General features: G+C 36.5%; 1 protein-coding gene across 2 annotated transcripts; it reads right to left on the minus strand.

The window, feature by feature from the left end:
- Positions 1-367: 367 nt before the first annotated feature.
- On the minus strand, positions 368-10,838 carry LOC127792178 (protein ULTRAPETALA 1). 2 transcript variants are annotated; one of them, XM_052322576.1, is made up of 4 exons: positions 10,573-10,838; positions 10,134-10,375; positions 8,427-8,751; positions 368-766 (listed from the first exon to the last, which is right to left on the minus strand). In XM_052322576.1, exons 2-4 carry the CDS (start codon positions 10,339-10,341, stop codon positions 592-594), a joined length of 708 nt encoding a protein of 235 aa, XP_052178536.1. In that variant the 5' UTR covers positions 10,342-10,375; positions 10,573-10,838; the 3' UTR covers positions 368-591. The 2 variants fall into 2 exon arrangements, with proteins under 2 accessions (XP_052178536.1, XP_052178535.1); XM_052322575.1 differs by having other exon boundaries at positions 10,134-10,838.
- Between the last annotated feature and the right edge of the window lie 4,819 nt (positions 10,839-15,657).

Raw genomic sequence — 15,657 nt, forward strand, 5'->3', positions numbered from 1 at the left:
CGAGGACAATAATCCCAATAATATCACAACTATATTCATAAAAATCTATTGATCAACAGCATTATCTAATCCCCATTACTTAGAAACCTTATTTTCCCAGAAACCTTATTGTGGGAATATGGCAACACTCATGGCGAAAACGTAGGACAGGGCTTCAGAACAATTCAGGCCACCTTATGAAAGAGATTCAATCAATCACTAAACTTCTTTCTGGTGGCAGCTCTAGGATAAAGCTGTGTTTTAAACAAGAGTTAAAGGCTTCAATGTTGGGGCATCCTCTCCTGATCAGTTCATCCTCTCAATACATGCACGCATAAATCATATGCAAAAACAAAACACAAAATGGGAAAGATATAATCCGGAGCACTGCATTCAAATGAAAGAGAATAAATTACTGAATTTGTGATGTTAGTTCTAAACTACCAGTTTATTTTCTTCTTTTTCTGGGAGGGGAGAGCGTCAAGACTAATTCCAAAAAGCAAAGCATTCTATAAATGTTGGACGGGGCTGAAGTTTAACAAGAATGGGAAGAATGAACCCACCTAAAATAGAAAAGGAACATTAAGGACTAAAAGCAGTGTTTCTGGAGACTCAATTTTTTGCATTTCTTGTGAAGTCAATGCAAGTCTGGCAGCCGCATTCTGAAAAACGACAGATTTCACATCCGAAACACACGCAGGAAGTGCAGCCTTTGCATGTGGGGGAACGGGAGCAGCCTCGATACACCCTGCGACTTGCTCGCTCTTCATCATCATCACAATTTACTCTGTAACCACGGGAAACAATTACTTGTATAAATTATAAACATATGAATAGTAGGGTAGCATCCATTAGACAACTTTTGAAATCAAACTTCCATATTGTTTTATAGCTGCAGGTGACTCTATAGCAGCTTCACAAAGAAGTCATAACATAGATCCCTATGCATGAAACTTCTTTTTTTTTTTGTCTTTTGGCTAAGTTGAACTTATAATTTTGAGATACTTCTACGACATCATCCACCTCAGACTGCAGTTACCAGGACTTCAAGAAATTAAATTTTTGCAAAACTCCAGATATATGTTACACAAACTGCAGAGTAAATCAGTAGGATGCCAAGGACAATTATTATGTTTTTAGGACAAAGGCAAGTACCATGCTCTCTATTTTCCCTAGACATTTCTTACTTAGTGATTTCTGTCACTTCGTGCACTGAAAGAAAGATAGCCACACTAAACATGCCAGCGTATTGCATATGAATGATATAAAACAAGACAATAGAGTAATTCTAACAAGAACTGTGAACATCTATAAATGCAGCATCATACACCACTTCATCCTGATTGTTTGCTCATAATAATAGCATTCTGTTATGTCTGTCCAAGAAGACAGTGCCAACGGAGGTATAAACAGGATGGGTGGCGGAGAATGTCACTAATTGATTTTACAAGGGTTAAATTCCATGCAAACCCCACGGAAGCACAAGGACTTAACATCAGCAGCTGCATGGCATGCTTGCTTGGACGCTATGGAACATAAGATCATGAAAATGTCTCATAGGCTCTACTGGATTGGCTGCATTCACATGGCTTCTACATTCTTGTTTGCCACACAAGCACATGGAGATAACTAGCTTCTAGAATGATCTAGACCATTCTTGCATTCTCTAATATGTTTTGAAAGATAAAAGGTCTTGCATTATAAATAGTCATGGGAGGCAAAATGCCAAGAGTCAAGTAGGTGAATGGTCTTGTTTTGTAGGCTGTCAGATCGCTCTGATCTAGAGCATAGGTTTAGGAGATGGGAGTAGTCTATATAAAGCCCTTCTTACCCCCCATTTGCAACCAATCCCCTCCAAGTTCCCTAAGGTTGTGTTTGGATAGAGGGATTTCAAATGATGTCATTTGAAATTTAAAATTTGACATGCATTTCAAATTCTTCTATTTTTTTAATTCCAAATTTGAACCAAAATCCAAATGCTTTCAACAAACATATATCCAAACAATGAATTTGGATTTTCAAATTCCAAATTCCAAATATATGGTCAAACGATCCTATCCAAACGCAACCTAATAGAATTACCTTCAGAGCTTCTCTCTAGGAGAGAAATATCTTGGGTGTTTTTCTCTAAGAGCTTGTCAAGCCTCCAATCTGAGGCTTAGACCAATTCCAGAATTATAAGGACCAAGAGAAGGAATAGAACTGGGAGGGAGAATTTGAAAGGATGGAGAATTCAGAGGGAGAAAAGAGAGGGAAAGAGATTTTAGCGGGAAAGAATTTGTATATTTCACACATAATTCCCATCCTCTTACACATAGCCCTTTTATAGGCTCCTCCTTTCAGTTGTAATGTCTTAATCGAAAAGGTACAAGTAGCTAAAGCCTTAACCACTTAGGACAACAACTTATTCCATAGCAATCTAATTACAAGTATTCCCCTAGGATCGTGACAGAACTTAGCTAGCTTTCCAAGTCAATCTAAAGGCATGCATACATGGTGCGGTTCCCACAAGTGCACTGGAGTGAAAGGTTAACTTAGCAGTAAGGATAGGTAAGGTTGTTAAAATTGAGACTTTAAGCGAGATCGAAAGAGGGTTCATAAAATCAAATCATAAATTCGAATCGTAAAGTAAAATCGTAAGATTTTAGAAACAATTAAAAATACTCTTTAATGTATGTAAATATATGTTTAAAATGACATAATTTTATAAAAAAAATGAATTAATATTGCTTAATAACATGATTATTACAATTTACAACCGTATTTCTTATGAATAAAGTACATGTATGTACCTATTTCAAACAAATTCATCTATTAATTTTAAAAATACTAAATAATAGAAAATTTCTAAATATTAAGTCCATCTTTTATCATCATTCATCCATAATCAAAATTTTAAATATTAATTTATAAATAATGTAAATTCTCATAAGTCAATCATAACCTAATATAAATCAAAACACACATTGTTAAACATCTGACAAAAGTATGCGAGTTTATGAGTTTATAGTATTGAATCGCAAGTCAACTCCAATTCTATGAAAATCTAAATTTATAAGCAATTTGACTCATTTAAACCTACGTCACTCGCAAACTCGTATGAGTTGACTCACGAGTTTAACAACAATGAGAATAGGTCTAGCCTAAGCTAAGTGTCACATGACCTACTTGAGGGAGTGGTTCTGGCGTGACAATGGGTGTCTAAAACATCTCATGCAAGTGATATCAAAGACTAGTCATGATGAGAGGAGACAATGCCATTACCATCATGGCTCCAGAGCAAGCTAGTCCAAGGGGAATGGAACTCAATTGGAAGAGGATGTGTATGAGTCTCACAAAGTTACAAGGAAATGGGAAGGTCGGCTTATAAAGGTGAACAGCTACGGACCATGTTATGAAGCAACCCAACATACTTAAGCAAGTGGAAGTGTCTTGGCGAGGAGCTTTGAAGACTCAAAGAGGCCATTCCTTCTATGATGCTAGTGAGGCACAACCAAGCACATCAAGAGCAACTAGCCTTCCAAAGGTGGGTGTCAAGAACGTTCAACAAAATGAAAGCACAACTAGAGGACGCACTCACCAAGAGTCAGTTGGGGACACAAGTTGCTAGCACACAACACGTAGGGGTAATTCTACTGACAGTGACATGAACCTGTAACAACCCATTTGCAAGTGAGGCGCAAAGATTGACAAGAGGCAAGTCTACAAACTTATGTATGATTGCTCTCTATGTGCGGCTACACAGTGGATGTAGGATTACCCAACAAGAGTGAAGCCAAAAGATGAGCACAAGGACATTGAAGAGCGAGGAGCCACCAACAAAGCATTTTGACTACACCCAACTCTAAGAGAGTCTTGAAGACAATGTCCATGTGAATATAGTTGAGGAAGGGCATGAGGATTAGGGTATGTTAGCTTGCAAACTCAATGGGTGGGCTTGGAAGGCACGTATGATGGAGACAAGATGAAAACTACCAACTTAGAAGCTATTTTATTTGAGAGTGCAGCCCATAGGGCACAGGTGACACAAGTACCATGCTACAACTCATTAGGGACGTCATGGCATTCCTATACCCACCTCTTAAGGCATTCGAATAACCAAGGAGATGACAACCATGCAACCAAGTCAAGACCAACCAGTCGAGATACCATTGGGTCTACCTAAGCCAATGATAACTAATCTAAAGGCACACATGCATGGGATGGTTCCCACAAGTGCATAGGGGTGAAAGGCTAACTTAGTGCCAAGAGAGATCGTAATTCAAGCTAAGTGTTGCATGACCTACAAAGCTACATGGTCCAATCATGACATTGGGCATCCAAAAAAAATTGAGGTTGTGACAATTTGCTTGATACTTCAAAAAACTTATCACATTACTAGTTAACAATTAACCTTTGATTTTTTAGCCATTAGTTTAGGGCAATGTTAAAACACAGCTTGCATCAATGACACATTAGAACCTTTGAGAATATTACATCGATCACCCTAAAGTTTGTCCTAATTACAGAGTACCCCTCACGTGCTAAAAATGACAGAATATCACTGTTGTTAACTAGTATGATACATTTACTATTTTACCCCTAAGTGCTCTCCTCTCTCTCCTCTCTATTTCTTTATCTTTGTCTTCTCTCCCCTGTCATTCTCTCTCTAAGCTAACATACATTGAAAATCTAATCTAAACTAAAAAAACATATTTTTCTGAAAATATATTTTCTAATTACAGAAAATATATTATGTATTTAAAAATTCACTAAATATAAAATATATATAAACTAAAAATATATGATATTTACCGTTATATATATAAACTAAGATTAAAAAATTGCCATCCTTAGTAGTGGCCAGCTGCCAATGTAGCCATCTGTGGATAGACATTGAACCCCATCTAGGGTTACTTAAATCATCGAACCCAAATGGGTTTAGCTCAATGAGAAAGAAGACAAGAGAGCAGGAAGGAGAGCTAGAAATAACACTCGGGTGGGGGTTTCTCAATCTGTGGCAACTTCCATCAACGGCTTTGTGAACCTTTGGAACATTGACTTATGATCTGATTGCAATTCCTCCAGGTGATACAGTATGGGGATTCAACAAGAAAGGAAGCTTTCAGCAAAACTTTCAGTGCCAAGAAAGGAGCATTGCTGGGGGTTCAACAATGGAGGAAGAAATTGCTCCAAGCAGAGAGATTGGATTCTCAGTGATAATGACGTATGTAGTAATTGTTCTTTTAACTTAATTGGGCCTTTTAAATTTGTACGAATGTGGAGAGTTCACTTGCTCCACCATGAGAAGTAAATGGAGTATCTATTGTTGAATGAAAATCAAATTAAACCAATCTGCCACCATCTATGACCTTCTAAAGATGGATACTAGAGAATTTGGTGAGGTAGTTACTAATTAGAAAGAAAAAAGGGTGGAGAAGCTTCCCCAAAAGATGAAATTCAAATGAAATGCAACAAGAATGCCTCCAAATGAAAACTAATCTAAACCACGAATGGAAGTGGATAGTGAACTGAAAACCAAATTAAACCAAAGCAGGCGATGATTAAGGGATCTTCTTCTGTGCATCAATGGTAGAGGCTCTCTTGTCTCCTTTTTCTCCATGCAAACTGAACAGGAAGGTGCATGCCTTCTTTTCCAGTGGCAATCTTTCTCTCTAGCAGATTCTACCCCAAAGATCAAACCCAATGACTAGGTTTGCTGTCAGGCCAAACTGCATGGCCGAATGTCAAACCCTCCAGTTCAGTGCAGTGAGAGAGAGAGAGAGAGGGAGGGGGGGAGGGGGGGGCATTTTTGGTATGTCAAATTTTAATGGAGTTAAATAAACAGAGGAGCAAATGTCACAGGTTTTATAACCTCAAGGGAGGCAAGTGTAATTTCCAAGACGTGATGCTACTTTCTGTAGTTAGGCTAAACCTCAAGGTAGTGTATTTTACCCAATACCTTTGGCAACCCATAACATGCCATTTATTCCAATACCAAACATACAAAGGCTTTACATAAGTTGCTCAATATATCATAGACCAAAACTGTGCACCCATAATCATGTTATTATCCAGATCAAATTTTGCCATTGGTCCCCTCCCCCAAAAGGTTACCTTTTACCAAGGAGAGGATCTTAGTCCACTGTTTCAAATCATCCAATGGATCCATAAACTAAACACCATTCGAGATCACGCCACAAAAGGTGGACTTCACAAGCATGAGTGTTTTGTCACTCTGTAAGAAGGCTGTGGTACTACTTCTACATCACTGAACATATTCCTAAGCTAACTATCATTCAAGATAGGATCATTGCTCTAGGCAACAATGATGTTTCATGAGAGTTGTGGAAGCATCTTAGGACACTTGAGCATTATAAAACTCTATGAGCCCTAATATTACAATGTTTTCCAAACAATCTAGATGTTTTCCCATCATAATCTAAATCTCTTAACTCATAACATGCATTTAAGTAACCTTTCATCACTTAAAAAAATAAAACACATCTACCAAGATATGATGATGATGACAACAATAACATAAGTCTGTAAAAACAGTGTTTTCTTAGTCACATCAATAATATAAATCAAAATTGCCTTCATAAAATCTCTCTGTCACATGAAAAATGCTTTAACAAACTTCATAAATGTGAAATTAAAAGATAGCATCTATTCTAATATGTCTGCGATTACTATGCCACAGCGAGTCTTTTAAGAGTGATAGAAAGATAGCAGATGGTAAATAAATCATATTATACATGGAAAAGCAGGGAATTAGAGATAGAAAATACCAACAGATTTTTCAAAGCATGGAATTGTAGTATAATGCATTAGTAACAAAAAAAAAGGTCATATGATTAACATTCTATTCTTAGAATGGAATAATTGGGAAGCAAGCCTTAGCATCACAGTAAGTCACTCCACTACAATTTTGGTATCATGGACCCTGAGCACTGAACAGCCCCTTCTAACATGGGGAAACTGGAGATGATTCAATGCATTTGACCCACCCCAGAACCCATACAGATTGTTGGCTGGCAAAGAACACAATTTGATCATTCCAATTTAAGACCATTTCTCCAGCAGATAAGGAGGTGAAAGTAACAAAGCCTAAAAAGAGATTAAAAATGCTTTATCTACATGAATGAGATGTTAGTATAATGTCTTCCATTGGGTTGTTGCTAGGTATCAGAAGTTAGGATCAATCTATATTGACTTCCTCAAAAATGGAAGGAAGTCAACAACATTGCACATTTCCCAATTTCTACAAATTGTGCCATGGATCACTCAAAAAGAAATGTAAGTATTTAAGAACCAAGATTGCTAAAAAGTTAGATATCAAAAATTGCATAGAAGTAATGCAATCTCAAAGGAGCTGGCTAAATTAATAGGCCAAAAGGAGAGCATATAAAACCAGGGGATACATCCTTATAATCAGGCATCTTGTCAACAAGACAAGTTGCTGCAATAATTTGTGCCTTGTACAGCACCAAATGCAAGGCATTTGACGGTGTTATACCATAATTGCCAACCTTTGCATGCTGGTTAGGAGATACGATGAATTATACTGAAATCAGACAAGCATACAAACATTAAAGGTAAGGACTGGTATTTTTAGTATCATAACCATGAAAAGAAAGGTTCAATGGATTAGACACATTATTATTTATTTGCAGAAGCATAATGGATAAAGACTACTGTTGTTTATGATCATAAACACAAAAGAAACTTTTAGTGAATTAGATGTATCAATAAATTTGTGGTCAAAACCAAAGCGAGCAGCTGTGTAGAAGTGAGCAATGTGACAATTCAATTTCCCAAGCACATAATCTTAATCTGGAAGAGTGCCCAGGATAATTTGATGCATTATATTATGCCAATACCTTTATCAATGTTACCACTTTATAATCTGGTTACAACTAAAAGACTTTTGACTTTATTATAGTCTTTTGTACTCATGGTTGTTTGCCTGAAAAAGTAAAGAAATACAACACAAGCTAACATTTACAACACCATCACTGCCATTAAACTGTAGATGAACCCTGAATGATAGATTTGGTGCAAAATAACTACAACGAGCAACAGTTATTGCTTGTTTGACATACTAAATTCATCATTGCTAAACAACTTGTTGATAAAGGTATGGGATAGCTCCAACAATGAAGAAGCAATTTAGTTTTTAGGACATGAACTCAGTTGTAGCCAAACAAAAGGGTATGCAATGGCAATAGTTGCCTTCTGCTCCCCAACCTGAGCTGGACAACTTTTATGGAGGAATACAGCAGTGAAAGGCAGCATATCACAGATACATCCCTTTACATAATAAAGCAAAAAGCTTTTTTATGCGATGGATTGGTACCAACAAGTTGCTTGAGGCTTTCCATGCAAAAGGGAAAAAAAAGATATGTAGCATGCTCTCCTACAATAGTCAAGTAACCATTGAATAAATTGGGAACAAAGTATCGTACTTGTCATATGGCATATCAGCACATTTCCAATTCTCATCTGCCAAGGCATCATGATAAATCCTGCACTCTTCTTTGTTGCGAAGACGGAACCTGCGCTCCTTATTACAGCCAGTGCAGCGAACAAACTCATCACGATGACAGGCCCGCCCATTTTGTGATCTGTGAGCCCCATTTGTACCTTTTGATGCTTGATTGTAATATTTAAGTAGTGACGTCTTATACAAAGGAACCTTCTCTCCATCAACAATGACCCAAATATTATTCTTCCATTTCCTAGCTGTTTCTCTTCCGGAGTGCTTTTCAAAAGCAGCGGGGGTCAACTTATCTGGTAATTAAGAAAAATACAAATAGTGAGCTCTAATAAGTATTCTGGAAAAGTAACATAATCCCTAACAAGAAAAAAATAAAGAAATAACAAAACTAAAAGACCAAAAAGAAAATAACGACCTTCAAAATTCCTAAGTGGTTTTCTACTTCAATTGTGCAATAGCAAAAGACATCCGAACCAAACATTAATTTACACATGAAATCTTAAAGAGAAATACACAAAACAAGGAACTGTTGCTAGCAAAAGATACAAAATGTAGAATATCAAAACATACATAATCAGTCTTCTCTCAAGGATCAGATCAACCAGAACAAAAACTCTAACTTGCATGTGTATCGCAATATTCCTTCCATAAAGCTACAAAGTACAGATGGACCAACTAAGAACAACAGGACAGCAGACAACTTTGTCAGCTAAAACAAAACAATGGGTGCACTTGAAAACAGAAAAGATGATATTGAGTTTAAATCTCAATGTAATCTTCTTATAACGAGTCCCAACATAAAACTCAAGCTTGCGGTTCAGAAAATTAAATTGAAAAGATAATGCAGAGGAAACAGAAAATTAATCCACTACTCTGATACTACTGTTTTTTCCATCAATAGAACACTCAGCCAGGTCAACTTTTCCCCGAGGTTCAATCTTGTTGTGTGGAAATCAGTTCATGAAAAAAGGACAAATATAAATTTCCCAGCCCCATTGAAACGTTTTGTACACTAAATCTTGTCATGCGTTATGTTTGTCTGACCTTTAGATGAAGAGAATGGAGTTCTACAAGGCCAACATATTAGATTAGCTACAAAGAGAATAAAAAGGAACGAAACGGCCACTAATTGCCACATTTTGCAAACTTTTCTATGAAGGAAACATTGGCATGCTGTTAAGCACAATCAGAGGTTATACACTTGTACCTAGCCACATTGTAGCCCAAGGAATACAAGATGATACCTAGGAAAACTAGTTGATACAATATCACATCAATCATGATCAGCTCAAAGTCAAGAACATTAATGATGACGTGTCATAACGTGGAAAAGTAAACAATGCCAAAGAATAGACTTGTTCAAAGAGATGCGGAGCTGCACCATTTTGTTGAATGATGCAGAAGAAAACTGGCTCACTCAGACAAATTAACATACACTTGAAGTACGTAAAAAGAACACACACAATGAAAGTAAAATCTGAAAATGCGATTCAAACGGATGATAAGCAACCAACAACAATCAACTTCAACTTCAAAGCCAGTCCCACAAATATATCTGCATAAATGGCACATCATGCATATGGGTTTCGACTCATTCTCCGACACGAGAAAGAGCGAACAGATATATATGTGTGTGTGTATATATATATAGAGAGAGAGAGAGAGTGAGAGAGACCTTCGTGACAACCAGGGGTGCATTCACAGCTGATCTCGAGATCACCAGAAACAAAAACCCTAAGCCTCCCAACAGCGTCACCGTATCGATGGCTCGTACAGCCGCACGTCACCTCCACGAAGTCGGCTCCACGCTTGAAGCCGCTCATCTCTCCCACCTCCGCCTCGCTAAACATCGGCCCGGTTTCTCTCTCCCCACCATTCTCCATTCTCTCACTCTTTCTCGCTGTGAAACCCTGTTATCTGAACCGGAATACAGAAAACCCCAACAAAATGTATGAATCAGATTTTGAGGAAATCGAGCGCAAGAGCCGGAAAATAACGAGTAAAAATCGGGGACACGAAATAGGGAGGGCGAGGCTGGAGTGGCAGAATATGGGGTATGTTTACATCAGTATAGTAAAGCGGCTATAAATGCAAATGTAGAGAGAGAGACGCACAGAGAGAGAGAAAAGAGAGGACCCAGAAAACCACAAGAGAGAGAAAACAGAGATACATAGACTGAAAAATATATATATATATATATCTCAACAAGCACGCATCTCCATGGCCGCGTCCCAGAGATCTGGTGAAGAAAACGTTGAGAAAAAGGAGGAGCCTTTGAGAGATAGAGAGAGAGAGTTTGGGGGTTCGGTGGCGATAGGTGTTGAAAGGGATGAGCTGGCGAGAGAGAGAGAGAGAGAGAATTGAAATTCGGAATTGGAAAGGGATTAAAAGGACGGAGGGAGGGAGGGGGGCGGGGGGGGGCTTAGTTGCATGACTTGACATGTGCACAGCAACCTCCACCAAGGCTTTACATACATCTTTAGGTTTAGGCATCTCATATTTACACACACACACACACATATTCAAGTGATTGAATTTGAAATACAAATATTTTAAATAATATTATCTAAAGTTTTTGTATTCAAATGTAACTTGAAAAATATGTCTGTATTTAACATTTGCTATATTAAGTACTCTTACCCATTGCCCTTTTTATTGGGCTTTGATAGAATAACTTATATGATATCTAAATCTCTCTTTAAAAATATTTACTTATTTCATTTCATCCCCTATTTTTGTTATATTTATTCCAAGAACTATAACTAGTTATGGGAAAAGACGTGTGGGATTTGGAGCGGTGATTTACTGTTTACTACAGTAAAAAAAAATGGGTGTGGGGGGTGGCACAGCACAGGATATCTGAGGTGGGGTTAAAAAACAGAGGAAAAGTAGGGATGATTCCATTTGGAGGCAGGAAAGGAGGCATTTGCAGACAGTTTGGTAATTTGGTAGGGGTGAAAAATGAAGGCATCATTGTTGTTATTATTGTGCTTCCTCCCTTTTGGCTTTTGGCCTTTTATCTTTATCATCTTCTTATTCATTCATTACTTTAATTGCATCAAATCAACCAATGAATTAGCCCTTTCAACTCTGTCTGTCTGTCTCTCTCTCTCTCTCTCTCTCTTGTTTTAATCTTGTTCAAACCAATTTTGTGCAAGATTAGGTTTTTCTTTTCTTATTATATTTTGGATAGATATTCAATAAGTGTTGGGTGCACCTAATGATTTTATAAATTATATACATTATATCAATCAATTAAATTTCGATGAACTCGTGTCTCACGAAAGGTTTGATCTTTCATAATCAATGTGAAAAGATACCCGCAAAACTCTAACTAATGTATTTTTATGTAAATATATAAGTTGTGAAACATTGGTCTCCTGCCACATGTGATTAAAACCCCTGGTCGACAGTTAAACAGGGAAGATTATTATTGAATGTTACCTACATTTGCTTTTGAAGGCAAGCATCAAAGTTCCTTATTTGAGAAAGCGTAAGCAAGCACCCATTGTGAGACACTGTTATGTTCGCAACCCAACATGATGGCCAGCCACCGCTGGTGGCTGATGCAGCCATCATTTCAACAAAATGGGCTCACTGCATGCCTCATCGGTGTCCAATTGTCTTGGCATGGAGGACGCATTGAATAGAGTGGCCCTTCGTGTTGCCTAGCTAGCCACCCTCTTTTTCGGCAACCATGCCCTATTCTCTCTTTCCCCCTGATTTGATTTGTCACTTCACATCTCAAATTCATGATTGCATCTACCAGCTGATGTAGCTTAGATGATATACATATTATAATCGAACTTAAATTCTCTAACTTAAAAGAAAGTGGTGAATTTGCTTTTAGATGACTGCTAATAAAGAATCATTTGAAATTATTTGCTGTCAATAAACTAATCCCTACCCATCGAGATTTTCTCTTTTTTCCTGCAGATTCATTCATATTGCAACTAATGGTCTAAAATTGTCAAGATTTTCAGTGAATTTATTGTCACATATTTATTCTCCAAAACCCGACACAGACATGGAAAGAGATGTTTGTGAAGGAGGTAGGGCTCATACCCTCCTCCTATTTTGCCCGCATCATGTAAATGTTATGTTATCTGACACAAATATCATAACATTTTTTTGTTACAGTCGTAATTGAGATTTGATAAATTTTAAAACGTGTCTATCTTGACTGCTTAATTATTAATTTCCTCTGACTCTTCAAATTCCTCTCTAAATTATGAAACTTTGTGAAAAACAGATAATACAAACAAATAGGACTTTTATATGGTCAGATGTGCTGTTTTTTTTTTCTTTATGATTAATGAGTCACCTAACGCAGTTGTTAAGTGGAGTCATAACTCACATGGGATACTCGTAAGAGGAGGACCACTCAAATTCCAGCTTGTAGTTGGCCTACCATTTTGGAAATGCACAAAGCACTCATATATATATATATATATATGCATATAAGCTTTGACGTATCATTTGATGCTTAATTTACCCATAAAACTATGAGATTGGCCAACCATCTGTTGCCTGTTTTTGTCTTGTACCATGAATTTCAATCCCGTAGAATCCGATGGAGAGGTTGGTAATTGATGGAAAAAGTCTCAGAAACTGCAGGTTCGCTTCTTCAAATTTGATTTATTAAATTAAATAATAGGATCCGTAACTCAATGCTATAGATTGAAGGTGAAGGGTGAGATAAAAGAGAACCTAAACGCAGCCACCTTTTGCTTTTGCTTTATATATAGAGTTTGAAGTCAAACATTCAACAATGTTAATTAAAAGCCAATGCTAATTGTCAATTATTACAACTCTCTCAAGCCCATTGGTTACAGTAAAAATAAACAAATTATTCTCCGAACTCCAAACGTACGTAACATGTGCCAAGTGGGTGTTTCTTTTTATTCTGCATGGCCATAAGCACATTTTAAATATTCATTAATTACGTGTAAAATAATATAAGTACAAATCAATTAATAATGAAAGGACAGGTGAGAAGAAATCCCATGAATCATAGAAATTTAACGGTGGTAAGATCTTTGTCCTCTGATCATCTCATTAAATTAAAACATCATTAATTAATAGTGGTGTTTGTAAAAGAGATGAATTCTCTAACACTATGCCATTTAGTAATTAGGCCGGCCGCCAGCCTACACATTAAGTAGTAATTGGTGGGTTATTAACTTATTTTGCATGCCTTTGAAAACTTCATCTGGCCGTATATTAAATAAAAGGTAAAAAATAATGGTGCAATCTCAAGCTTTACCTTTATGTCTAGCCACCTAAGTTTCACAAATCACCTAAAAAATTCATATAGTTTATGCATCCAAAGTGAAACAAAGCATAAGATTTATAAGATGTTTACGTTATGAAATGCAAATTTTATATGTTTAAGAGATGGCGAGATAAGGTGGTGAGACGGCCATCAAAATGGACGTGATGGTTTATTATTGAGGTTCTCGAATCGCTATCGTACAGTACAGATTCAGTACATCTTTGTTTAACCGTCACATATTATCACTTTTCAATTTGTTCAGTAACCATTTGCGATGTTGCAAATTTTTCGTTGCTTTACAAATGTTAACATTTTTAATATAACAAAAATACACATTTTTCTTTCTCCATCTTTTTTCTTCTCCTTTGTTCAGTTACCTAGAATTTAGGGTTTAGAATTCAATAAATTAGTTGGCTCTTCATTTGAAATATACTTACAATTTAAATTTTTTTATTTCGTAGGTCTAAACTTACTTTGATTCTAATGCTTATATAACCAAACAATGAATTTAAAAGTTGAAATTGCTAAGAGCGACTGAGATGGTATATGGGAGAAAGTCTTCTTCTCTGCAGGGCTAGATATTGCTCTTACCCGGGTGGGTCCACAGTGTTTTAAGGCCCAACGCATTTGGGTTGCTTTGATGTATTTAACAATCTTTTGTTAATTTGGGCCGTTATTAGGCCCAAGAAGACCAACCCAATCCAGCATTTGATGGGTTAACAATTTGGGTTTATGGGTTACCCATATCTCACATCCCATTTTCCATTCCACCACAACGATCCCATTGAATAATCTAATTATTTTTTTATTATTTAGGTGGATTTGATATTGAATATAATTACCAAAATAATAATTTATTCGATTGAGTTTATTAGTCAGAGTCCATTACGGATTACATTTTATCTCCATGGCCCATAGGCCTGCCATGGATGGCATTAAATATATAAATCTTACTAATTTATATTTCCTGAAGCCATAAATAAATTACTTAAAATTCCCTGCAACAGTGACATATCCATTTAAAATATACGATCGTATATAGAATCGGAAACGTGGAAGCCACGACTGGTGCAGATTTGCAGAAATAAATATAGTACACATCACGTCAGAACAGCTGCCAATCCAGCTGCAGCTGCAGATCTACTGTAATCTCTACCCTTAATTCGTACGATCTCCGTAGGTATTCGGGGCCCACCCTGTACTCCAGATATCCCTGGCCACGTGTAGTCATCCTAGTGGGAGGAAAGTGGTTCCCAGGACATTTATTGTGGGCCTCGTTTAATCAAAGCACGCCTTTCTTTGTCCCATGTTGCCAGGATGCCACCGCTGACATTTTATTTTAAACGGCAAAGTCTGGGGGGTTTCACCTGATTTTTTTTTTGGTATGTTTTAATATTTAGTAATTAATTTTTAATATTTAATACATTAATAAATATTTATATATGTATTTAAGAATATGAATATAATTTTATTAATTCTGAGAATGAAAAGGTCATTTTGGGCCTTTCTCTTTCTCATCTTTTCTCGCCGTTGCATAGCTGTCTTGATACAACGACAAGGCAGTGATGCAATAGGTCGATGGCAATCAGTGATTGAAGAAATAAGAGAAAAAAACATAATGGATAAAAAAGAAGATTCAAAATGACTTTTTTTACCCCAAAATAAACAAAATTGCATTCTCGAGATCATTAATTTTTCAATTATTATTCTATTTTAAAAACTTTTCAAAATATATTTTTTTTTCAGAAAAGACTTTTTTTATTTTTTTAATGGATGAAGATGATGATTATATAATATTTCTTGACAATAAACACAATATGATCTTTTTTTAAATAAGGTTAACAAGGGTCCAACATTTGTTAAGGTAGGCAAAATTTATTTATTTTTAAAAAATAAATATTTATTATTTTTATATTTTTAGTTT

This window comes from Diospyros lotus, chromosome 15 (assembly GCF_014633365.1).
Source record: "Diospyros lotus cultivar Yz01 chromosome 15, ASM1463336v1, whole genome shotgun sequence".
Classification (NCBI taxonomy): Eukaryota; Viridiplantae; Streptophyta; class Magnoliopsida; order Ericales; family Ebenaceae; genus Diospyros; species Diospyros lotus.

Excerpts from the sequence above, each read along its gene's own strand:
- LOC127792178 (XM_052322576.1), bottom strand. The coding sequence starts at position 10,341 with ATGGAGAATGGTGGGGAGAGAGAAACCGGGCCGATGTTTAGCGAGGCG. Across the intron at positions 8,752-10,133 it reads CACCCCTGGTTGTCACGAAG|ATAAGTTGACCCCCGCTGCT; the intron begins GTCTCTCTCACT and ends CTTAATTACCAG. Across the intron at positions 767-8,426 it reads GCTGATATGCCATATGACAA|AGTAAATTGTGATGATGATG; the intron begins GTACGATACTTT and ends CCGTGGTTACAG.